The sequence below is a fragment of the Macaca fascicularis genome, chromosome 5 (genome assembly GCF_037993035.2).
Source record: "Macaca fascicularis isolate 582-1 chromosome 5, T2T-MFA8v1.1".
NCBI lineage: Eukaryota > Metazoa > Chordata > Mammalia > Primates > Cercopithecidae > Macaca > Macaca fascicularis.
Window position 1 is genome coordinate 52,735,414 of NC_088379.1, and position 24,898 is coordinate 52,760,311.

Sequence of the window (24,898 nt, forward strand, 5' to 3'; positions counted from 1 at the left end):
ACCAAAAGCAAAATGGACAAAAATCATGCTATGTTAATCCAATAGTGTTATAATGCAGCAGTGAAAATAAGTGGACTATATAGGGTATAGATTAAATTGACAAATATAAATTTTCAGTAAAAAAGACCATTTGCCCGAGATCAAATTCGTTAAGATTTATCTAAAATTTTAAAAAACTGTAAAGTATTTAAGGATATTAGATTTGTGGTTAAATTAGAAATCAATGCAAGCAAATGATGAACACAAAAGTCAGGGTAATGGGACCTTTGGGCAATGAGCAAGAGGACACTGTGGGAGGAAGACAGAAGGCTTCGGTGTTGCTTCTGTTTAGTTATTAAACTGTTGGTAGGTGCAGGGGTGTTTTATTCTCATGCTTTATAACCCTTTATATGTCACATTATTTTATATGTATCGATTATTTTTTAAATTGAAAATTAAAAATAATCACCAACTGGAACCATATTTTTATTGCCAGATCATTATTAGCCAGACCATTATTAGCTGTACTTGACAGTTAAGTTTTTCTCACCAATGTGCTAAACACATATTGTTGCTTCTCACTTAAACGCCTTCTACTTCCTCATCAATTTATATAGTAAGAAGGTTCCCTTTGAACCTGGTTCAAATTTTACTACAGACAAGTCTCCATGATCTTCCTAAACCTCATTATGTCTTAATAAAACTGACGTTAATGATTATTTCTTCATTCATTTTTTTTTTCACCAAACACAGGTTGAACATTTGTGTTGCAAAGGCTGTAGGGGTACAAAATGTATAGGATAAATTGCCTTTTCGAAGGAGCTAGATTTATTCACAACTAGACACCACTGGCATCAGGGATGTAATTCTGAAATATAAAAAGTGTTACAGAACCTCACAGGAGAAAGGAATTGGTTCTGTAAATTCAAGTGAGACTTCAAAGAAGTGGTGGCATATGAGATGAGCCTCAAAAAATATTTCCAGTTTGTCCTGGGGTGTGCAAGTCTTCCCTTCATCTCACCCACCTTCTACTAAATACTGTTAGATATTTCAGCTGAATCTGTACACCAAACATGAAGAGTGGGTCATTACTTGGAAAGACTCATTCATTGCAGATCTTAGCCTCTTTCATTTTCGCTTCCTCTTAGTCGAACCCATCCATTGTTGCCTCTTTTAGTGGATGGACGTCAGTAGCAGAAAGACATTAAATCAACTTTGGTTGTTGGTAGACAGAATAAACAGATTCCATTTTAACCTTGTCTAGACTTGGGTAAAGGAAGTACACTAAAAATGCCACATAAATATTTTTTTGGAATGGCATGTCACCATGAATCATCTGGTTTAATTAGACTAGTCATTTTGTGTCCATTTTTATGTGACCAAGAGAACCAATATCTGACAAATTTACTGACCCAGAGAGAAACTTCTGGGAAAGAGTTCATACTTACTGGATACCAGCTCCAGCAAGCCACAATGCAAATTTTTCTATTTCTGAATGATGCAATCATCAGTGCAGATTTAGAATCATTTTAAAACCTTCTAGTTTATTAAAATCTTCGAAGATGATGTTTTCAGCATGATGTAAGCCATCGTTAGTAATGAGAATTTAATAGAGACAAGGGCAAACCTGTGTACAACTTCCTCAGGTTCTCTTCTTGAAACCTCAGTTTTGCTAGTAGAATTTGAAAAAAACAAGGGGGAGTGTTGTCTATTCTCTTGTCTCCTAGATTGATCCTTTTAAAACATGTCAGGCCATGCCATACCCCTTCTGTTAATCTTACTGTGATTTCCTAGAAAAGAAAAAACTCTGAAGTTGTTTCTGTGTTTTGCAAACCCACAGTGCCCTCACTTCTTGCCTCTCTTCCCCTTATCCATTTTTGCCCAGCCATGCTGGCCTTCTTGGCAGTTCTTGATCCTACCATTCGTAATTCCATCTCAGGCCTTTTCACTGGCTCTTCCTTTCGGCAGCATGACTGCTGCTCAGATACTTATACAGTGCTTTCTTTCTTATCTCATGGAGATTTCTACTCAAATCTGCTCAAATGCTACCTCCCCAGTGAGTCTTTTTGGTATATAGTGGTACTCAATAAATATTTATTGAGTTATTTATTAACCTTTCTTGTCTAGAAGAGCTGAGATGAAAAAAAGACAGGCTTTCTGGTGGTATCCATGGTGGTACAAGACAGACATAGCGTGATTATTATAGAAAATACACAACACTTGATGAAGAAGATTTGGGGCCTTCTATATTAGGCACATGTTTTAGATAGGTCTTAGTGTCCAGTTCCCACTGACAAAACAGATTAGACCAAAGTTGATATGATCAAAGGAGATAAAGAAAGTGATACGTTTACATCAGTCTTAAAATTTTAATGTAAGTATTGCCATCTCTTTAGGCCAATATGAAAATATTACAAAAACTAAACCAGAAATTCAAATGGAAATATACCACTTTCAGAGCTAGAGAAATTCTCCTGAATAGCTAGTGAGTTTCCAGTGATCCTTACAAGGAAAACTTAAATGCAATTTAAAAAGAAATGAGTTGAAAGGCTGTTATAAAGCAACAGATTAGAATATTTTCATATATGTGTACATACAAATGCCATTACAAACATTACTTTCTTGCCTTTTAAATTTCGTTCTTTGTAAAATTAGCTAGGATTTTCATATTGGTTCTTTCTCTGAGGAATACGTTGAAGTGCTAGCCTCAGCTGGTTACAAATTTTAATTTTGTGATATCCCCAACCACACAGTAGATATAATCACTGTGAGTCATTCTGTGTGGATGAAAAAATCAGCACAAGCCCACTTCAAATTAGATTGTTTAAATTCCTTTTTTCCAATAGGAAAATCCTTGCTGTTGTGTGATAAGCACTAAAAGGAATCATTAAAATGGTAAATTTCTAAGGGCTTTATTTAAGGTAAATTAAGATTTTAAATACCAATATTTGAATAAATAAATAGGGGCTGGATTTTATAGTTCAATGACTCATACTTTTTTAGATGAGGGCTTATTTTGATATGTGAACCTTGTTTATTTTTTAGCCAAGATTGTTGCTGTATTATTGAGAGAGGCTATGTGAAATGTGCATGTTGAAGCCCAGGAACAATTTGTGTGACTGTTTATTTGAGGAAGGTGGAGGATAGTTTTATTAGAAGAATATCTGTATATATTGGAGATGAAAAGTATTTGCTAAATACGCCTGGGAAAGAAAACCAACTGTGTTTTGAAGGGAAGGATTTCATCATGTACACTGCCTCGATTCAATGAGGGGCCCTTCTGTAGCTCCAGCTTTTTTTCTGTCTATTCTGTGCACGGAGTTCTTTGAATAGGGCCTCAGAGAAGAGGAAAGGTCTGTTTTGCGAAAACAGAGGATGATAGCACTGATTCATTACCCTGGGAGAGTTCCTAATCCTCAGTCAGAGCCAAGCTCAGATGTCACCTCCTAATAACATCTTCCCCAACCATCATCTCCCTAATGTTCTCGATATATATGCTTTTTGCCCTCTGAGTTTATACTTTGTTCAATTATCTCATGTATAACATGATATAATATTAATCATGTATGTGTACATTTTGCTAATGCACTGAACGTCTCAAAGTTAACTGTGAATCTATAGGCCTAGCACAAAGCCTGACCTTGACTGAGTGCTGAATGTATGTTTTCAGAATAAATAAGTTAATGTAGATGCTACCCACCACTCGCCTTCCTGAGAGAGACAAAAAGTGTATAGAACCCAGACAAAGTTGGCATGAGATTACCTTGACTTTGCTTTGGACTGCCAAAATGTGTAGGGTGCAGACATTGTGTATAATGATTTTTAAAGATTGTCCAGACTTTTAAGCCCCCCTTCTCAGCAGTAGTCCATTTCCCAAACTCTCAATTTTGTTATTATTTTTACATTCATGATGGAGCTTTACTTGCACAGGTGTTCGTCACTTCTTCCTTGTCTCTTCTTCCCAAAGAATACCATCTTTCAATTAAACATGTGTTTAGACCTGCTTACTCTGCGCTTCAAAGTTGTTGTTATGGCTCCCCTTTGTCCATTCGTCTTATCCTCTAGGGGTCGTGGGCAGAGAGGTATGTGCATGGAACTTTCCCCAGTTCAACTAGATACACATCTGACTCTGCAAAGGAATACACGAGGTGGTCGCTCTCTCTCTCTCTCTCTCTCTCTCTCTCTCTCTCTCTGTGTGTGTGTGTGTGTGTGTGTGTATGTGTTTATATGTGCGTGTATGGTATAAAAGGAAGGGCGGGGTGTAGAAAGCAGATTTCAGAGGTAAGAGGGAGACTTAAAGAGGAGCATGAGTTTTGTGGTTTCTATACAATTTCTTTGCTGTTCTTTACCAGGTTGACTTTGGATTTGCGAAGAAAATAGGGTCTGGACAGAAAACATGGACATTCTGTGGGACTCCAGAATATGTAGCTCCTGAAGTCATTCTCAACAAAGGACATGACTTCAGTGTGGATTTCTGGTCACTGGGAATTCTAGTGTATGAGCTTCTAACGGGCAAGTATGTACCTTCAAGTTTTATGCAGCCACCTCTTCAGAGAAATGCAAAAATAACCTAACTAGTGATAAAGTGTATATACTTTAAGAGTATAACATTTTGAAAATGTTTTTGATTAAGTATGATACCTTTTTCTTATGACATTTTTTCACATACAGTGAACTTGCTGGTTTATAACATAAAGAAAATATTCAGAAAGGCAAAGGAAAGGAATATAGAATTGCTGTGGTCTACCTAACATGGCAAGACCTATTACTGTAGATAACAAGTTAAGTATGAAGGTTTTAATAATTCAGCATAAGAATAAGAGAAGGAATGAGAAGTTGTGGCTGTATTATTATTTCGTCTTTTTTGTGTAATGGAGAAAATAGCAATTTTAGTTCAGTTAAATCCATTGATCAATTAAACTAAATTTATCCATCTTCCCAACATATCATTAACCGGAAACGCTAGAACAAAGCCCCATTTCTGGATTTAAATTTTAATCCTCTTGTCAGCTGCTTTCTAGAGGTGCTAATGAACAGAGACAGGACACTGCAGGGGTTTTAGCAGTGAAAATTGGATTGTCATTCCCAAAGAGATTAAAGAACTGTATTAATGAATCCAGGATCTCAAATATTTAATGCACATACACACATTATGCACCTATGCAAACACACATACACAGGCTATATGTGATATTACCTCACATTTGTAAAGTACTTTACATTTTACAAAGCACTTACATGTGTATTATATAGTTTAGTTTTCACAAACTTGTGTGGAAGATAAGTCAGGAATTTTTATTATGATTATTTTATGATTTACATTTTTATTATGATTATTTTATAATTTACAGTTTATAGATTAGAAAACCAGGTGAGAGAGCTACCTGTCCAAGATCAGTGACATAATACTAGATCTTCTGACTAAACATGACACACTTTCCTTCTGTATGTGTTTATTATATAATGCATGGGCATGCATACACACACAATTCAAATCAATTTTCTTTCTGATTTTCTAGCTCCATTTCTGGTTAACTGATTTGATCATCCTTATAACCCTTTATAACAAAATATTCTCAGTCTTAATTTCAGAGAGGATTTGCATCTGGGATGGTTTAAGAAATACTAGAACGAGTCTATTGGTGAAGATACAAGTCTTAACACGTAATTTACGAAAAGAGTTTCATAGAACCTTCTTAAACTGTTTACACTAAAATTTCAGTGTTAGACTATCTGTGGCTACATTTTACACCTTTGTCCACATGCATTGAGCAAACAAATATGAAAGATCATTTTACGTTGTCTGTAATCATTTTCAAATATTCATCACTTACAATTCTGAAGGAAGGAAGAGAAAATATTCAGTCATTCAGAGAAAAGTTGTTTAAGGGCTTGGGCACAATGAATTCTATTTCAAAAATTTGTTTCTCTGGAAAATTTGTCAGCTGCATTTGTAAGAGATACATGATGGCTTCTGTAGGTAATCAGATATATATCTCGGTTTTCACCAGCTGGAATAACATGTTAGAAGGAGTAGGTCATAAAGAAGTTGAGAAATTGTTTTGTTTCGTTTGTTGAGACACAGTGTCACTTTATCACCCAGGCTGCAATGCAGTGGTGTGATCACTGGTCACTGCAGCCTCCACCTTCTGGGCTCAAGCAATCCTCCTGCTTCATCCTCCAGAGTAGATGGCACTACAGTCACATGCCACCATGCCCAGATAATTTTTAAATTTTTTTGCAGAAATGGGATCTTTATGTTACCCAGGCTGGTCTCAAGCTCCTGGGCTCAAGCAGTCCACTCACCTCAACTTTCAAAAGTACTGAGATTACAAGTGTGAGCCATCACACTAGGCCAAGAAATTGTTTTTGTAACAATTGTTTTGTTTGACCTGTAAATGATTTTCTGGGTAGGGCATGAGAACGGTTAACTTTAAATGCCCTGAACTCCAGAGCATAGGAGGGAAATGAAAATAAAAAACAAAACAAAAAAACAAAACCAATAGTGTAAATATGTAAGTTGAATAGATCATACAATGTTTTTGGTTTCCTGCCTCATTCTCTTTACAAGCGAAATATAGTTTAGTAAAAGTTGGTACACTGACTCTTGTTTATTACCTAGAGTGGGAAAGCTCAGCAACACAAGGTCTCCAGCATGACTAATATATAGCAAAGTAGTTCATGAAAGGCATCTTTCATTTTCAAAAATTAAATGGCATAATAGAATAAATACGAAAGTGTTTTTATTATTTATTTGTTTTTGAAATGGAGTCTCGCTTTGTTGCCCAGGCTGGAGTGCAGTGAGGCAATCTCAGCTCACTGCAGCCTCTGCCTCCCGAGTTCAAGTGATTCTCCTGCCTCAGCCTCCTGAGTAGCTGGGATTATAGGTGCCCACCACCATGCCCGGCTAATTTTTGTATTTTTGGTAGAGACAGGGTTTTGTCATGTTGGCCAGGCTGGTCTCGAACTTCTAACCTCAGGTGATCCTCCTGCCTCATCCTCCCAAAGTGCTAGGATTACAGGCGTGAGCCACCGTGCCCAGCCTTGAAAGTGTTTTTAAAAGCAAAGTGTATGAGTTAAAATGTTATCCAAATTCAGTGGCCAATTCTCAGTCTTTGTTTACCACTCTTAGCAGTATTAGCAATATTAAACTAGTGAGATGATTTTCTAGGATATATCCAGTATTTTAAAAAAATACTCTTGGGCAGGTGTAGTGACACATGCCTGTAATCCCAGCACTTTGGGAAGCTGAGGTGGGTGGATCACAAGGTCAAGAAATCGAGACCATCCTGGTCAACATGGTGAAATTCCATCTCTACTAAAAATACAAAAATTAGCTGGACGTGGTGGCATGCACCTGTAGTCCCAGCTACTTGGGAGACTGAGGCAGGAGAATCACTTGAACCCAGAAGGCGGAGGTTGCAGTGAGCTGAGATCGCGTCACTGCACTCCAGCCTGACGACAGAGTGAGGCTTCCTCTAAAATGAATGAATAAATAAATAAATAAATAAATAATAGTAAAATACTATCTTCGCTTGGCTTCTAGAATTTTCTTCTCTATCCTTTTCCCACATTGGTGGCTTCTTCTCAGTCTCCATCGCTAGGTTCTTCTCATCTTCCTACCTCTCAACATTGGACCAATTCAGTTCTTGACCTCTATTCTCTCTTTTCTACCCACTCACTCTCTTGATGATACTATCAATTCTCATGGCCATAAATACTGTCTGATGACTCCCCAAGTCACACTTTCAGCCTTAACCCCTTTCTTAAATGCCTATGTCATAAATCTACCTTCCTGCTTAGAATTTCTGTTTGGATGTTTAAAACATAACTCTTGATTCCCTTCCCCATAACCTGCTCTGCACACCACCCCAACTCCATCTTTCTTCTCTTAGGAAATAACTCCAACAAGGCCAAAACACTTTAGCATCATCCTTGAATTCTTTGTTTCTCCCACATGCCATATTCACCCCATTGGCAAATCCTGATGGCTTTACTATGTGTCTTAGTCAGCTTGGGCTGCTATAGCAAAATACTATAAACTGGGTGACTTAAGCAGCAAACATTTATTTTTCACAGTTCTGGAGGTTGGAAGTCCCAGATCAGGTTACCAGGATAGTCGGGTTATGGTGAGCATCATAATCTAAGTTATTGCTGACTTCTCCTTGTATCCTCACATGGCCAAAAGCCAGGCAGCTAGCTCCCTAGCCTTTCCTTAGAATGGCACCAGTCCCATTCATGAGGGCTTCACCCTTCTGATTTAATTACCTCCCACAGTCCTCACCTCCAAATACCATCACATTGGGATTAAGGTTTCAACAAATGAATTTGGAAGAACACAGACATTCAGCCTGTTGCACAGTCTAAACAGATCTAGAATCCAGCCATATCTCACTGCTTTCAACATTACTATCCTAGGCAAGGTTACTGGGGCTCCTTCCCCCTGACTTTCTCACTACTATCACCATCATAGTTTATCCTCCACACATTAGGAAAACCTTATTCTGGCTGCTGTAATTTAGATCATCCCGCTCAGAATGTATCCCCACGTCCTTCCGATAGCCCACTTCATCTATGTGATGTTGTCCTCATCTGTGTGCTCCCCTCTTGCTTCCTCACTCCACCAGCCCCACTACCCACTTCACTATGCAGGACCACCCAGGCCCACTCCTGACTCAATTGCCTTTGTGCTTCCTGTCTTAGAACTGTCTGCCACAGGTAGTGGTGTGGCACATTCACTTCCTTCTCTCTCTTTATTCATACGTCGGCTCAATTGTCAGCTTATGAGAGGCTTTTCTTATTTACTCTATCTCAAAAAATCACACCTTCTCTGTTCCTTTCTTCATTTTCTTTTTAGTGATCATCCACACATGACCAATTACATATGTGTGAGTGTGCGTGCGTGTGTGTGTGTATGTCTCATGTGGTAAGTGATATTAAATGAGTGAGATGGTTTTCTAGGATATTTCCAAATTTGTTGTAAAACAACTGAGAGAGAGAGAGAGGAAGAAATGAAAGAAGGGAGGGAAGGAAAGAAGGAAGAAAGAAAATTATTCCAAATGTGATCTCAGACCCTGTTATTAATGTGTCCTGTTTTGGATTTTCTCTAGCCCACCCTTTTCTGGGATTGACCAAATGATGACCTACAATTTGATTCTCAAAGGAATTGAAAAAATGGATTTTCCCAGGAAGATAACACGACGACCTGAGGATTTGATTCGAAGGCTTTGCAGGTGAGAATGACGGTTGGTAAACCCTTGTCTTGAAGAAAGTTTCTGTTTCTACACATTTTAAAATTAGGCACATATTTACTTTTTGTGCTTTTTTTATATAGGCCAATTATATTTAACAAAGTCATCTCTGTTTTGCAGTGTAGGGAGTTTTAGTTGACCTCACATTACAGAATCACAGTACCTACTTATAAAGTAGTTTAAAAAGAGATCTAAATTTTTCAGACAACCTTTAGGTATCATCTTTATCTGTAGTAGAGCAAAATAAACCACAAACCTTAGGCAAAAAAAGGAGCAATTTACTATTTCAGCAATAAAAAAGAATGAAGTCATGTCATTTTCAGCAACATGGAAGGAACTGAAGGTCATTATCTTAAGTGAAATAAGCCAGACACAAAAAGACAAATATTCAATGTTCTTGTTTCCATGTAAGAGCTAAAAAATTTGAACACATGGTGATAGAGAATGGAAATGTAGATATCAGGGACTCGGAAGGGAGGGGGAGGCTGAGGGGAAGTGGGTTAAATATGTAATTTAAAAGTAAGATAAAAGGAATAAAATCAAAGTTCAAAGAGAACAATTGAATACTTAACAAAAATGTATTGTACTCAGGCAATGGATATCCTTAATACCCTGAGTTGATCACTAGGCATTATATACACATTACGAAGTTTTTCATGTGCCACATACATTTTCACAATATAAAAAAGGAGTAATTTATTTATAATCTTGTTATTTTGAAAGAAAAGTAGTCGTGATAATGAAGTGTTATTATACGACCTCTTTCCAGCTTCATTTTGTAAAAAGTGCTCCTCTGTTCTTATTTTAAATTACCCCAATTTCTACTTACCATTAAAAATAATTTGTCAGAGAATAGGAGACTTCTGGATTTTTTTGTTTAAAATTCATTTTGCTGATTTTTTCCTATTTGAACTTTTAAAAAAGCATTAAAATTTAGTAAATTTAGAACTAAAAACCTAGCTATGGGTTGCCAGTATGAATTCCTGCATGCTTCTAAGACTTCACCTTAGATGTAAATGATTCTCTAAAGCTTGCCCTGGTTTTCTCAGCAGAGTTGGCAAGATAGTGCCTGCTTGTTCCTTATTTATTCGTACTTTATACACACATATATATACACTCCAAAGTCTAATTTAACTGTGGCTCCTCCAGGGAGGAAGTCATGTCTTTTCACCTCACTAAACTCAGATGTCTGGTCTACGGTAGCAACTTCATGCATGTTTTTTAATGAATGAATGAATGAATGAACAAATAGATGTTAAGTTTTAATTTAAAATTTTCTCAGTTGTAATTATTATAAATTGCCTTTCACAAATTATTATTTTAGGCAAAATCCAACCGAAAGGCTGGGAAATCTGAAGAATGGAATAAATGACATTAAGAAACACAGGTATGTAATTATTTCTTTGCCCAGAAAAATATAGAAATTTAGAGAACAATGTAGTACTTGCAAAAACTTCTCTCAGGGGTCACAGGGGTTCCTTTCCAGAGTTTCAATTTTTTCTTTATGGTGCTTTGCTTTTTATCTGTGTTTTAGTAGATGTAGTTATAATAATCAAACTCAAAGTAATTTGTCTCATGTTGGAAATTCATATCAAGAATGACTGAAGTTACAAAAGAAGTTACAAAATCATGTCTTCAAGTCATAGCAAATTAACTTTTTATCCACTTCTGTCTTTATTATTCGTGTGTGTGTGTGTGTGTGTGTGTGTGTGTATGTGTGTGTTGACAGAGTCTCGCCCTGTTGCCCAGGCTGGAGTGCAATGCCACGATCTTGGCTCACTGCAACCTCCACCTCTTGAGTTCAAATGACCCTCCTGCCTCAGCCTCCCAAGGAGCTGGGATTACAGGCAGCCACCACCACACTCAGCTGATTTTTGTATTTTAGGAGAGGCAGGGTTTCACCATGTTGGCCAGGCTAGTCTCAAACTCCTGACCTCGTGATCCACCTGCTTTGGCCTCCCAAAGTGCTGGGATTACAGGCGTGAGTCACCACGCCTGATCCTAGTATGTATTTTTATTGATCTGTGCTGGTTGTACATATTTATTATACTTTGAAATATCAACTTGAAATCTGTGAAGGAATTACATTCTAATCTGGGCATTTAATTTGTAAGTAAAGGAGGATACCATTGTTGTTGTCAGTATTCAAGAGGATGGGTCACCTAAATCAACTGAAAAAGTATTATATTTCAGGTTTAATTAATAATATATATTTATTTTAAACATAATTTTCCTTTGAATATCCTCAAATTCTGAACCCTCGTGGTATATTTTACTTTTTGCGTAATGGACACTGATTTCACTGGTTTCCACAGAACCTCAAACCATGCTTTATTCTTGTGCAGTAATCTGACATGTACATTTTCAGTTCTGTGAATTTTTAAAGCTGGCCTTCAGAACCATTGATAACCTTCATAAGACATCCTGTCTGATTTATTAAATATTCAAATGTGACAGTTCAAACCTTCAAGTTTTGGCTTGTTAAATCAGTGCTTGGATAACTGCTGCCATCTTTAAGATATTTTCATTTTGTTCATGATTCACAGATATAAAAAATTCTGAGAATATGTAGATAGTGCAAAATACATTTGAGAATTTTGTTAATTGAAATCCTTCGACTACACTGATGTTCACTTTTAGAAATGAAAACACCTCATTCCTTTATGGATCTTTTCACTGAGGAATTAGGGGCACATCAACATGGTATGAAAATAAAGGGACAAGGGCTGTTGCTGAATAGAAATGCTATTCATGTTTCTTAACAGTAGCAGTACAGCTTCAAAACAAAAACAAAAAATCAACCTGCCAACTCTACTGTATGTGTTAATGAACTTACTTGAAATAAAGCCATGTATTCAATATTGTAAATTCATATTGAGGTCTGCCTTAAGGGTGTTTTTAGGAAGAAAGGGAGGGAGGAAACATAGGAAGGAAAGAAAGATAAAGACACGTGTAGATTTTATAGAATCAAAAATGCTTGTAGTATTCTAATGTTCTTTACTATCTTTTGGATTGCCTTCAGCTGTAAAACTCATTATTTGTCTTAGATTCTAATTTATTTTCTTCCAGCACTCCATGCTGTTATCACAATTTCTTTTCTCATTGTAAAATGACACAGAAACACACTATTCATATTGAGGAAACAAGTGCTCTGTCAATTAAAGCCTTTCTTCCAATATACATTCTTCCTTTCTCTCATTATAGAAGGGTCTTCATGTTTTGCTCTGGTATAGCTGGGAGATAGAAGCGATATATTTGTCAACAGGCTCCAGCTTTAGCTTTTACTTCTTCTTTACCTGAGGCTCATTTAAATGGAGCTGTCAAATTGTCATTAGATGCATGTGCAAATTGATGCTAAAGATTTTCTCACCTCAGCATAGTAATAAAGAATTTTGAATTTGCTTCCTGTAGGGATTAATTTGTCTATTCCTTCTTAATAGGCAACATTGTCTTTGCTATATGTAATATAGAGTCTGAGTGCAGAGTATAGAGGTGATTAATTAGATATATACCAAATTTACACAGTGTCTTTGGTTGTGTAAATGCTCAGAAGCATTTTTCATTCTATTTTCATAGTGCTTTTTAAGCTATAAAGCTGAAGGTGGGGAACATCAGAACACTTGATCTCTCTCTCCAAATGGGAGTGTTTAAAAACCTTCCACAAGTCTTTAAGCTGTGTAGCTTCTCTACTCAGTATATTCTTAGAATTAAAAACAAACAACAAGCAAACAAACAAAAAAACTTCTTTCTAAAGTTTGGCATCAGATTTTCTCAGTCTCTTCTAAAGTGAAACTTTTTTTCTTAGAGAACCAGTCACTTTAATTTTGTATTTTGAAACAATACAGTTGTATGTATCTGTCCATTCTATATTAAATAATCTTCCCCAAAAATAGTTACAGAGCTCTACTGTCTTGTATCTAAGAGCTAATTTAAAACTAGGCACCAGTCATGTCTCCCAACACCTATCTTAAAAGAAGGCTGATGTACTTATGGGGTACAACTAAATCTTTCCTGACAGGAAGAGGAAACATTTGTTTCAGGTACAGGCATACCTTGTTTTATCACACTTTGCTTTACTTACTATACCTTGTAGATATTTTATTTTTTACAAATTGAAGGTTTGTGATAACCCTGCATCAAGCAAGTCTATCAGGGCCATTTTTTCCAACAGCGTTTGCTCACTTTCTGTGTCTGTGATACATTTTGGTAATTCTGACAATATTTTACACTTTTCATTATTTTTATATCTATTATAGTGATCTGTGATCAGTGTTCTTTGATGTTAGTATTGTAATTTTGAGGGTACCACAAACCGCAGCCATATAAGATGCCAGACTTCATCGATAGGTGTTGTGTGTTCTGATGAGTTTATCAATGGCCCATTTTCCCATCTCTCTCTCTACCCAGACCTCCCTATTTCCTGAGACACAACAGAATTGAAATCAGGCCAGTTAATAACCCTACAGTGGCCTCTAAGTATTCGAGTAAAAGAAACAGTCTCATGTCTCTCACTTTCAATAAAAAGCTAGAAATTATTAAGCTTAGTGAAGAAGGCATATCAAAAGCTGAGACAGACTGAAAGCTAGGTCTCCTGTGCCAATTAGACAAGGTTCGAATCCAAAGGAAAATTTCTTGAAGGAAATTAAAGGTGTTACTCCAGTGAACACACATGTATTAGTCAGAGTTCTCTAGAGGTATAGAACTAATGGAATAGATATATAAAGGGGAGTTTATTAAGTATTAACTCACACGATCACAAGGTCCCACAATAGGCTGTCTGCAGGCTGAGGAACAAGGAGAGCAATCCGAGTTCAAAAACTGAAGAACTTGGAGTCCCATATTTGAGGGCAAGAAGCATCCAGTATGGGAGAAAGATGTAGACTGGGAGGCTAGGCCAGTCTCTCTTTTCACATTTTTCCGCCTGCTTATATTCTAGCTACACTGGCAGCTAATTAGATGGTGCTCACCGAGATTAAGGGCGGGTCTGCCTTTCCCAACCCACTGACTCAAATGTTAATCTCTTTTGGCAACACCCTCACAGACACACCCAGAATCAATACTTTGTATCCTTCAATCCAATCAACTTGACACTCATTATTAACCATCACAACACACATTGTAAGAAAGGAAAACTGCCTTATTGCTGATATGGAACAAATTTTAGTAGTCTGTGTAGAGGACAGACCAGACACAACATTTCCTTAACCCAAAGTCTAATCCAGAGCAAAATTCAAACTCTTGTCAACTTTATGAAGGCTGACAGAGGTGAGGTAGCTGAAGAAGAAAAGTCAGAAGCTGTCAGAAATTGGTTCATGAAGTTTAAGAAAAAAAGCCGTCTCCATAACTTTAAAAGGACAAGGTGAAACAGCAAGTGCTGATTTAGAAGCCACAGCAAGTTATCCGGAAGATACAGCTGAAATCATTGATGAAAGTGTCTACATAAACAACAGATTTTTAATGAAGAATAAATTGCTTACATTGAAAGAAGATGCTGTGTAGGATTTGCCTAGCTAGAGAGGAGAAGCTAATATCTAGCTTCAAAGCTTCAAAGAACAGATTAACTCTCTTATTAGGAATGCAACTGGTGACTTGATGTCAATGCTCATTTGCCATTCTAAAAATCCTAAGGCCCTTAAGAATGATGCTTAATCTACTCTGCCTGTACTTTATGAATTGAACAAAGCCTGTATGACACCATATCTGTTTACAGGATGGTTTACTAAATGTTTTAAGTCTACTCTTGAGACCTACTGCTCAGAATAAATTATTTTGTTCAAATATTACTGTTCATTGACAATGCACCTAGTCACCAAAGAGCTCTGATGGAAATGTGCAAGGAGATTAATATATTTTCATGGCTGTTAACATCCATTCTGCAGCCCATGAACCAAAGAGTATTTATTTTTTAATTTTAATGTTTTGAGGGTCTCATTCTGTTATCCAGGCTGGAACGCAGTGGCACAATCATGGCTCACTGCAGCCTAAACCTCAAGGAATAATTTTGATGAATTTAAAGTCTTGTTTTTAAGAAATACATTTTGTAAGGCTATAGCTTCCATAGTGATTCCTTTGATGGCTCTGGGCAAAGTGAATTGAAAACCTTCTGGAAAGGATTCACCATTCTAAATGTCATTAAAAGCATTTGTGATTTCTCAGAGGAGACTAAAATAGCAACATCAATAGGAGTCTGGAAAAAGTTGATCCTAACCCTCATAAATGGCTTTGAGAAGCTGAAGACTTAATTGGAGAAAGCAAATGCAGATGTTCTAGGAATAGCAATAAAACTAGAATTTGAAGTGAAGCCTGAACATATGACTGAATGTTGCAATCTAATGATGAAACTTGAACAGATGAGGAGTTGATTATTGATGAGCAAAGAAAGTGGTTTCTTGAAATACAATCTACTTCTTACAAAAATGCTGTGAACATGTTGAAATGACAACAAAGGATTTAAATGTTACATAAACTTACTTAGTTGATAATGTAGTAGCAGAGTTTGAAAGAATTGACCTCAATTTATTTATTTGTTTATTTATTTATTTTAGACAGAGTCTCCCTGTCACCCAGGCTGGAGTGCAGTGGTGTGAGCAGGGCTCACTGCAGCCTTGAATTCCTGGGCTCGAGTGATCTTCCTGCCTTAGCCTCCTGAGTAGCTGGGACTATGGGTGAATGCCACCATGACTGGATAATTTTTTAACAATTTTTTTTGTAGAGACGAGTGTCTTGCCATGCTACCCAAACTCCTGACCTCAAGAGATCCTCCCACATTAGCCTCTCAAAGTGCTAAGATTATAGGCATGAGCCACTATGCCTAGCCTGACCTCAGTTTTAAAAGAAGTTCTACTCTGCATAAAATGCTGTCAAACAGTATCACATGCTGTAGAGAACTTTTATGAAACAAAAAGTTAATCAATGCAGCAAACTTTATCATTGTCTTATTTTAAGAAGATACCACAGCCACTCCAACCTTCACCAACCCCTACCCTTGTCAGTCAGCAGCCATCAACACCAAGGCATGACCTTCTACCAGCAAAAAGATTATGACTCATTGAAGGCTCGGATGATTGTTAGCATTTTTAGCAATAAAGTATTTTTAAATTATGTACATTTTTAGACATAATGCTGTTGTACACTTAATACATTGCAGTTTAGTTTAAACATAACTTTTATATGCACTGGGAACTCCAAAATTTGTGTGACTTGCCTTATTACAGTGGTTTGGATCTGAGGCTTCAATATCTCCAAGGTATGCCTGTATTTTAACATTGTTTTTGATATTTGTAGTCTTTGAAATTACTTTCAAGAATAGGCTCTATGAGTCTTCTGAAATGAAGAAGGAGTTTATGTGCTGTTGCTGCTAATATTTCTCTGGTGAATATTTTTTATACACCAGTGCATACTGGTGTTTGCATTACTTAAAATGTGGTTAGTGTCAAAACGCCATGTGTTAAGTGAATAGTCACGCATGTTAAGTAAATATTGTGATAAATCAGATTGTAACAAGTACTCTGTAAGCAACACATGGGTTGTTTGATTCAGTAGATTGATGGTAATGATTTGTATTAATATTTGTGAAGCACCTCTGAGTAGAGCATTGTAAAATATGTTAAAAGAAATTGTTGCCATATTTAGTGACGAAAGAAAAGAATCCGTAGAACTGTGTACCTAGAAATCCCTAAAAGTGGAGGTTCAGTCTCTGCAAAAAAGCAATGGGTAGAACAAAGAGAGGACTTCTGTGGTTTTACAGCAAGGGCAGAGGAGGGATATAAAACAGCTGGGTTGCTGTCTGACTCTCACTCTTTGACTGGAGTTTCAGCAGCTTATGGCAAAATGATATTTTGGTTTAGAATAGCATCTGAAATGGAATGCACTAGAGTCTGCTCCCTCTGTTTTTCATTCCTTTTCTATTGCTAAGCTTAGACTTGTCATGGGAAATCCAGTCAAGCACTGAACCAAACCCAAATCTGGGGATGAGAAGAGATTGAGAAAGGTGGAAGAGCCTAACTTCTGGTATGGCCAACAGACAGAGTAGTGTGACAGCCTCCTGAAAGTCTCCCTGCCTTTAATCACAGGGACACATCACCATCCCATTCTGGCCCCTGTGGTCATTATTTCTAAAGCAGCCAGAAGTAGCTTTTGAAAACTAGCTTGTGTCATTGACTTAGAGCTTTCTGATTCTTTCACTACATGTAGAAATCTTGATTCCTTACTGTTCCTGCAAAGCTCTACATGATCTAGCCTGTGGGTCTTTCTCAGACTCATTTTTTTTTCTAGTTTCCTCTGCATTCACTCCACTTCAGCTCATTCCTTCCATCTGGAAGGGCTTTGCCACAGATCTTCCCATGGTTCCCCTTTCTCTTCATTCAGGCTCTTTCAAATATCACTTTTTCGAATACCACCCTAGCTATTAGCAGCCCCTCCCAACCTGTTTCTATTCCCGATATCATCTACCACTTTATTCTCTTTTATCTTCCTTGTATTTACTACTACCTGAAATTAATTTAATAATTTATATTGTTTACTTGACTTTTTTCATCACCTCCCAGCAAAACAAAAACATCTTAAAACCTTCCACAAGTCTTTAAGCTGTGTAGCTTCTCTACTCAGTATATTCTTAGAATTAAAAAACAAACAAACAAAAAAATTTCTAAAGTTTAGCGTCAGATTTTCTCAGTCTCTTCTAAAGTGAAACATTTTTCTTAGAGAACCAGTCACTTTAATTTTGTATTTTAAAACAGTATAGTTGTATGTATCTGTCCATTCTATATTAAATAATCTTCCCCAAAAATAGTTACAGAACTCTACTGTCTTATATCTAAGAGCTAATTTAAAACTAGGCACCAGTCATGTCTCCCAACACCTATCTTAAAAGGAGGCTGATATACTTGTAGGGTGCAACTAAATCTTTCCTGAAAGGAAGAGGAAACCTTTGTTTCGGGTACAAGCATACCTTGTTTTATCACACTTTGCTTTACTTACTGCACCTTGCAGATATTTTATTTTTTACAAATTGAAGGTTTGTGATAACCCTGCATCAAGCAAGTCTATCAGGGCCATTTTTTGATGCCTGAGACCAAGTCGACTTTCCATAAATATTGGTTGGCTGGCTGAGCTGACCTCAGTGTGCCAGTAGAAAAGATCAGTGGCTATAGAACAGCATGATTTCATGTTCTTGATATAAAATCCTGAGAGACAGAGTAGATTGTTTCTATTCAAGAGAAATGAGGCCTCCTGACTCCTGGTGTTAGATATTTCTAGACCATCAAGCTGGAAATATATGCTTGAAATACATGAAGATCAATCAGATCAGCCCTTTTAGATTAATGATGTGTAAGCAATGATGAAAGAACTTCCGCTTAATCCCATATTTTCACAGATTACTGTAAAATACTTTTTTCTGTGTAAGTGTGTTCCTTTGCAGAGTCATTCAGTCACTCAACAAAAATTTATTGAGCCCCTGTCCCATATCAAGCACTACTCCAAGTGTTGGGGCACAGAGAAAAGGAACTAGATAAAAATCCCTGCCCTCATGGAGCTTGCTTTCTATTGGGGAGATAGAAAGTAAACACGATAACTAAGCCAAGTAGTATATTAGATAGCTATAGATGCTAAGGGGGTAAAATAAAGTAGGGAAGGAGGATAAGAAGTGTGTGTGTGTGTGTGTGTGTGTGTGTGTGTGTGTATTTGTGGGGGAGAGTTGCAATTTTAGATTGGATGACCAAAGAAGATCTCACTGAGAAGATGACCTTTGAGAAAAGACATGAAGGTGGTGAGAGAATAAGACATGGAAATCTAGAGAAAGAACAATCCAGCCTTGAGTACAAAGGCCTTAAAATGAGAACATCCCTGGCTGGTTAGGAAAATAGTGAGAAGACAAATGAGTTAAGAGAGAAAGAAAGAGAAAAGTAAAACAGTGGTAAGGTAATGGAAGGATGGTGGTAGAAACAATGATTTTAGGCCTTGTAGGTTACAGCAAATACATGGAATAGACTTTGCCCTTTATACTGAGTAAGATGGAAAAGGTGGGGGAATATTGAACCAAAGCATGTTGTGACCTGACTTTGCTATAAATGACCAATCTTGCTGCTGAGTTATCTCCAGCACAAAAGTAGGGCTGGTTCCTTGCTAGTAGAGTAAAGGTGTTGAAGACTGGCCAGATACTGAATATAGATAGAATTAGAATCTAGCACTGACAAGATTTGCTCATAGACTCAGGTAGGATATAAGACAAAGAACAACTACAAGAGTTTTGGTTTGAGCAACTGGAAGAATTAAGATAAGGTTGGTGGAGAAAATTTTAAGCTTCTGTTTGGAACTGATACATGCCAGATGCCTATTAGACATCTAATTGTGAGAAGATGAATAACAATTGTAGACCTTAGCCTGTAGGCTGATGGAGGGGTCTTGGTTGGAAATAGAAATCTGGGAATAATTAGTATGTAAGTGCTATTTAAAGCTGTAGCAGATAACTTGACACGCGAATACTTTATCATCCAAGTAATATTCCTTTTTGTCCTCTCTTTCTCTCTTTCTTTTTCTCCTTCCTTCCTTCCTTCCTTCCTTCCTTCTTTCCTTCCTTCCTTCCTTCCTTCCTTCTTTCTGTCTTTCTTTCTCATTTTTCAGGTGGTTAAATGGTTTTAATTGGGAGGGACTGAAAGCACGGAGCCTTCCATCGCCTTTACAAAGAGAGGTATTGTATTTATTATATTACTTTTTTCCCCAGGGACTTGTTTTTGTACACAGATTTTAGATGTATGTGAATGTATATGCCCATAACAGATTTTAGGTGGTTTTTTTTTGAAAAACAGGTTTTTTTAAAATTAAGTGAATTTATCTTAGTAATTGTGATTATACGGTGAATTTATCTTAGTAATTGTGATTATAGGGACTAAATAGTACTGCCTAGTTGATGGACATTAACTTACCTATCAGGAACCTAATACATGTCAGTGCCACTTAAGTCCCAAAGTAGTCAGTGTTGTTCAGGCTGACAAATGACTGTAGAAATTTGATGTGAACAATGGTATGTAACTTAAAATTTTCTAACAGTCATGTTAAAAAGTGAAAAAAAAACCAGGTGAAAATAATTTTAATTTTTTATCATAATACCTCCAAAATATTATTTCAATATGTAATCAATACAAAATAATAGTAAGATAGTTTATGTTTATTTTTCACACTGAATTTTCTAAATCCCAAGTGAATTTTACTGTTACAGCACATCTCAGTTCAGATGAGGGACATTTCAAGTGCTCAGTCACTTTGTGTTGCTGATGGTTATATTATTGGATAGTGCAGCTCTAGAGGAAGCAGAACTTCAGCTAACATGGGAGTAAGAATATCTCAGGAATGATCTAGGTCAACATACTACTAAGTTTATGTTAGTGTTTTTTCCAAAAGAATGCAAAGATCTGTGTTTCCTCTTATACATTTGTAGATGATATCTGAATTTTTTTCCTCAAAGTATAGTTGTGGAGAATATGATTTCTAGTATGTTATAAATATTGACATTTTAAAATAAAACACTACTGTTACTTCATTCCCTTAAATGTGTCTACTATAATCTAAATACCATTGAGATTTAATACATATCAGCCACTTATAAAGTGTGGGCAGAAATATTGTATCACTCCTTTTCATCATATCATCATATTTTCATTCTATGTTCCCTATAAGATTTCCTCCTAATGTAAAATGTTTCTATGCTTGACAATCTTTCATGATCATTCTTTAAATGCCTTTAAATTTTAGATTTAAAATTTGTAATAACATCAATATTTCTTCTCAATTCTGTTATAATTACATTTTTATGGCATGCGGTGTCAAATGGCATAAATATATTATGAATTTCTAAAGGTCATTATTAAACAAACATTTTTTGAGAAGAAATTATTTCATGGTACCTATGGATAGATATTGTTTATTAAAAGAATGGGATCAGATTCAGCATCAATTCTATTCCTTTTTAAAATTATTGTTATATAGATACAAGTTCTAAGAGTTGTGTTCTCACATATATCAGTGGGAATGGAGGGTTTTATTACAGCGATGTCACTTTGAGCTCCTGAATGATCTCTAGCTCTGTTCCTCCACCACATTCTCATCTATCATAAATAATATTTTTAATTATTTTTCAGCTGATCATTCAATCAGGCACTACTTACATTTGTTTGAAAGCAGAGTTAGAAATCATTTTATTTGTGAAATAATTTAATACCAGCATAATTTTAGTCTTTCAACAGGGTCACTAATATTTTGAATTGTTCCTTTTTTGGCATTCTGAATACTTTATATGGATCAATTAACCGTAAAAAATTTCAGGACTGGTGAAAAACTTATACAATGGAAGAAGAATGCTGGCAGATTTTGATTTTAAAAGAGTTTTCAATTAAAAAAATAAATAGACATAATTTCTGTCACTTTTTTTTTTTTTTTGAGACGAAGTCTTACTCTGTTACCCAGGCTGGAGTGCAGTGCTGTGATCTCAGCTCACTGCAGCCTTCACAAACTCTCAGGTTCAAGTGATTCTCCTGCCTCAGCCTCCAAAGTAGCTGGGATCACAGGTGTGTACAACCATACCCAACTAATTTTTATATTTTTAGTACAGATGGAGTTTCACCACATTGGCCAGGTTGGTCTCGAACTCCTGACTTCAGGTGATCCACCTGTCTCGGCCTCCCAAAGTGCTGGGATTACAGGCATGAGCCACAGCGCCTGGCCTATTTCTGAATGTTTTCTTTAGGAAAACTCCTCATGCCATGTAGTTACTATTGAATGTTATCTGGTGACCAAATGTATTTGGTTGTAAAGAGAAGATCTCATGAGGCTGAGACTAGGACTCAAGAATGATAATTGGTCATTTTTTTCTAGTATGTAACTTCCAAGTGGTTGCAGTATGAAATCAGTGTTCTGATATAAAAAGCATTACCCATATGTGATAGCATGCTTGGTCAACATTATTCTTCCTTTTGTTTTAATTATCTCTGTATTAGCTCAATGGACCCATAGATCACAGCTACTTTGACAAATACCCTCCTGAAAAGGGAATGCCTCCAGATGAGCTATCAGGCTGGGATAAAGACTTCTGACAGAAGAAAAGTTGATTACTGCCTGTACACTACAGAAGAGGACCTCAACGATCAATAATCCAACACATTATTTTCTTTTCAGAGTATTATAATATCTTTGGAAGACCATTAGGGAAAAGAAATCCCTGCACAAGGGGAAGAGGAGAATGGTATGGATGTGATTCTGAGTTATAATGTCTCATTTAGATGCTGTGGATTGTGGATGTATTACATTCTTTGCTTTTCTCAACTGCTAGAGGCTACCCCATTTTCCTTTCCACAATCAGAGCCATTTTTGTTTAAGTGGCAGGTTTTTCTGCGATATATTGTTCCATTCTAATCATATCCTTCTAGTTTGAGTACTACTAACGTTTAAAAAGGGTCTTGTCCTTGAATAACTAAGTCATACAAATAGAAGGAAAAACAATGGTGAATTTTGGAGAGCTCCCCAGCTCTCAGCAACTTCATATAAGCATGATGGCATCTTAAAATGGTGGTTTGCAGAAAGCATGGTAGCCAACAGAACCTCCTGACTTTCACCTGCTTTTAACCTGAGAATATATTAATATGCCTCTGACATGAGTCCAGGGAGAGGCAAGATTGAGCAATAGTCAGTGGTGCCTTTCCCCAAAGTAATTGAATCAATCAATCCAGTCAGATAATTATTTTCTATTGGGCAATAGAAAAAAAAGTAAAGCAAGAACTATTTTCTTTCCTTTACGATCAGCTGTGATACCTTAGACACTTTTCAAAAGCCCTCGTTCAAGATAGTTACAAATGTGTGGTTAAATGATGCTAAAATATTTTCACCACCAAAGTAGAAAATATGCTGGAACAAAATTGTGAAGGCTTTTGCCTTCCAGTAAATAGAAAGGAGAATATATTCTAATAGGTAAGACTGCTAACTCTGAAAATCTGAGGTATTTTGAAAAATTCTGTGATTGTTGTTATTAATAAACCAAAATTGTATAGAATCATCGTTAATTTTTAATCTAAATCCCATTGACAAATGTTGATGCACTGTAATCACTGCTGAGTTAATAGTTCTTTTTAAAGACATCTGAGTCATGGATGGGTTTATAAATTTAGATTGTTAAGACAGGCAAGCCACCGGAAAAGTGATGGGATTTCAGAAGTAAAAGGGACAACAGCATTCCTCCTATCCCTTCCTTGCAATCATCCAAATAATAAATAGGATAGTTTCAATAGCATGGGATCCTAGTACCTAAGAACTTTACTGATGAATGGTTGTATGTATTGACCATGATCATTCCCTTACCCTTCTTCCAAAATGAATGAGAAGCAGAGACTTTTCTGTAGTTTTTAAATCTAGCAGAGTAAAAATGCTGTATAAGTTCCGGGATTATTCGAGCTTCTGGTTATATTTTCACATGATAATGTTCTATGTCAAAAGCAACCTCTACTCAGTCCCCACTCATAATTTCATCATTCAGAAAAAAGCCAGCTATATGCTTCCTTAACGAGTTAAGCTAGATAAGTGAAGCCCAATCCAGAGAGGTGCATCCTTAACAAATTAGATTTCCACATTTATAATCCTTTTGCTGAACCAAAGAGTTTTTGTTCCTGGAGCTGTATTTTTAAAGATTATGTATTGTACATAGAATAATCATTTTTAAGAGGATTGACATAACCTGCTTAAAGAATTTCTAAGAGTTTTTAAAGATTTTTATTTGAATTTGATTTGTTTGTACTGTATGTTTTTCCATGTATATATTTTTAAATTACCAACATATAAAGATAGAAAATTTACGTATTGGGTGGATATTAGGACTGTACAGTTATAATAGGAATGATATTCTCAAAGCTGATCAATAGTTGTAATTTTTAAAACCCTACATATATAGAAATAAAAACCAAGTTAGAGTACTACAGGTTTATTTTTCCTGTGATTGACCATGCCAATGTGTTATCCTCCCATGTGATTTTTATTGTTTCCTTAGAGTACTTAAAAGATGAAGAAATGAGAGATTGAACCATTAAATAATCCCAACTCCACTATTTACTAACTGAGTGACTTTGGGAAAGTGATTTAGCTTTTTTGAGTACTAGCTTTCTCATTCATAGAAAAAGGCAGAATAAAGTAATATTTACTTTAGAGGCTTGTTTCAGGGATTAAGTTATGTAGAGAGTCTTTTGCCTGGTATCTGTGAAATAACCATTGCTGCATAGACGGGAGCTACTGTTACTGTCTCTATTAAAATTAAAGGGGCCTTAATAACCATTTAGTCCTGAATCTTATGTATCATTGGTATCTGTATGCAGAATTGTACTGATCAAATCCAGTGTCTGTCTTTTTTTTTTCTTTTAAATCATGAAGTAAAAATGATTGATGAAAAACTTCGGTGTATGAGATGAAGGGTTAACCCTCACTAAAATGAAGTGCTTCATTAAGTTAACCTAAATTTTATTTTTTATGAATTAAAGATACACACATATAAGGAAATACAGAAAATTACCCTCATATATGCAAACCCATCATTTTCCTAATCATTAAATCATTCCCAATCTCTCTTGTTAGGATATAAACTTAATTTTTCATCCTTGAGCTTCTTCCAAGTGGGACCAACTTTTCATAATTAT

At 36.2% G+C, this 24,898-nt stretch overlaps 1 protein-coding gene across 6 annotated transcripts in view; it reads left to right on the top strand.

Moving 5' to 3' along the window:
- Positions 1 to 24,655, top strand: part of PRKG2 (protein kinase cGMP-dependent 2) — a 122,568-nt gene extending 97,913 nt beyond the window's left edge. For 5 of the 6 annotated variants that reach the window (XM_005554953.5, XM_065545059.2, XM_005554954.5 and 2 more), the window contains 5 exons: positions 4,332 to 4,495; positions 9,090 to 9,212; positions 10,555 to 10,617; positions 19,854 to 19,920; positions 22,223 to 24,655. In XM_005554953.5, coding sequence (XP_005555010.1) covers positions 4,332 to 4,495; positions 9,090 to 9,212; positions 10,555 to 10,617; positions 19,854 to 19,920; positions 22,223 to 22,318 — 513 coding nt within the window. In that variant the 3' untranslated portion in view covers positions 22,319 to 24,655. The remainder of the gene's footprint in view (positions 1 to 4,331; positions 4,496 to 9,089; positions 9,213 to 10,554; positions 10,618 to 19,853; positions 19,921 to 22,222) is intronic. The other variant, XR_012435315.1, reaches the window with a different exon arrangement.
- Positions 24,656 to 24,898: the final 243 nt, after the last annotated feature.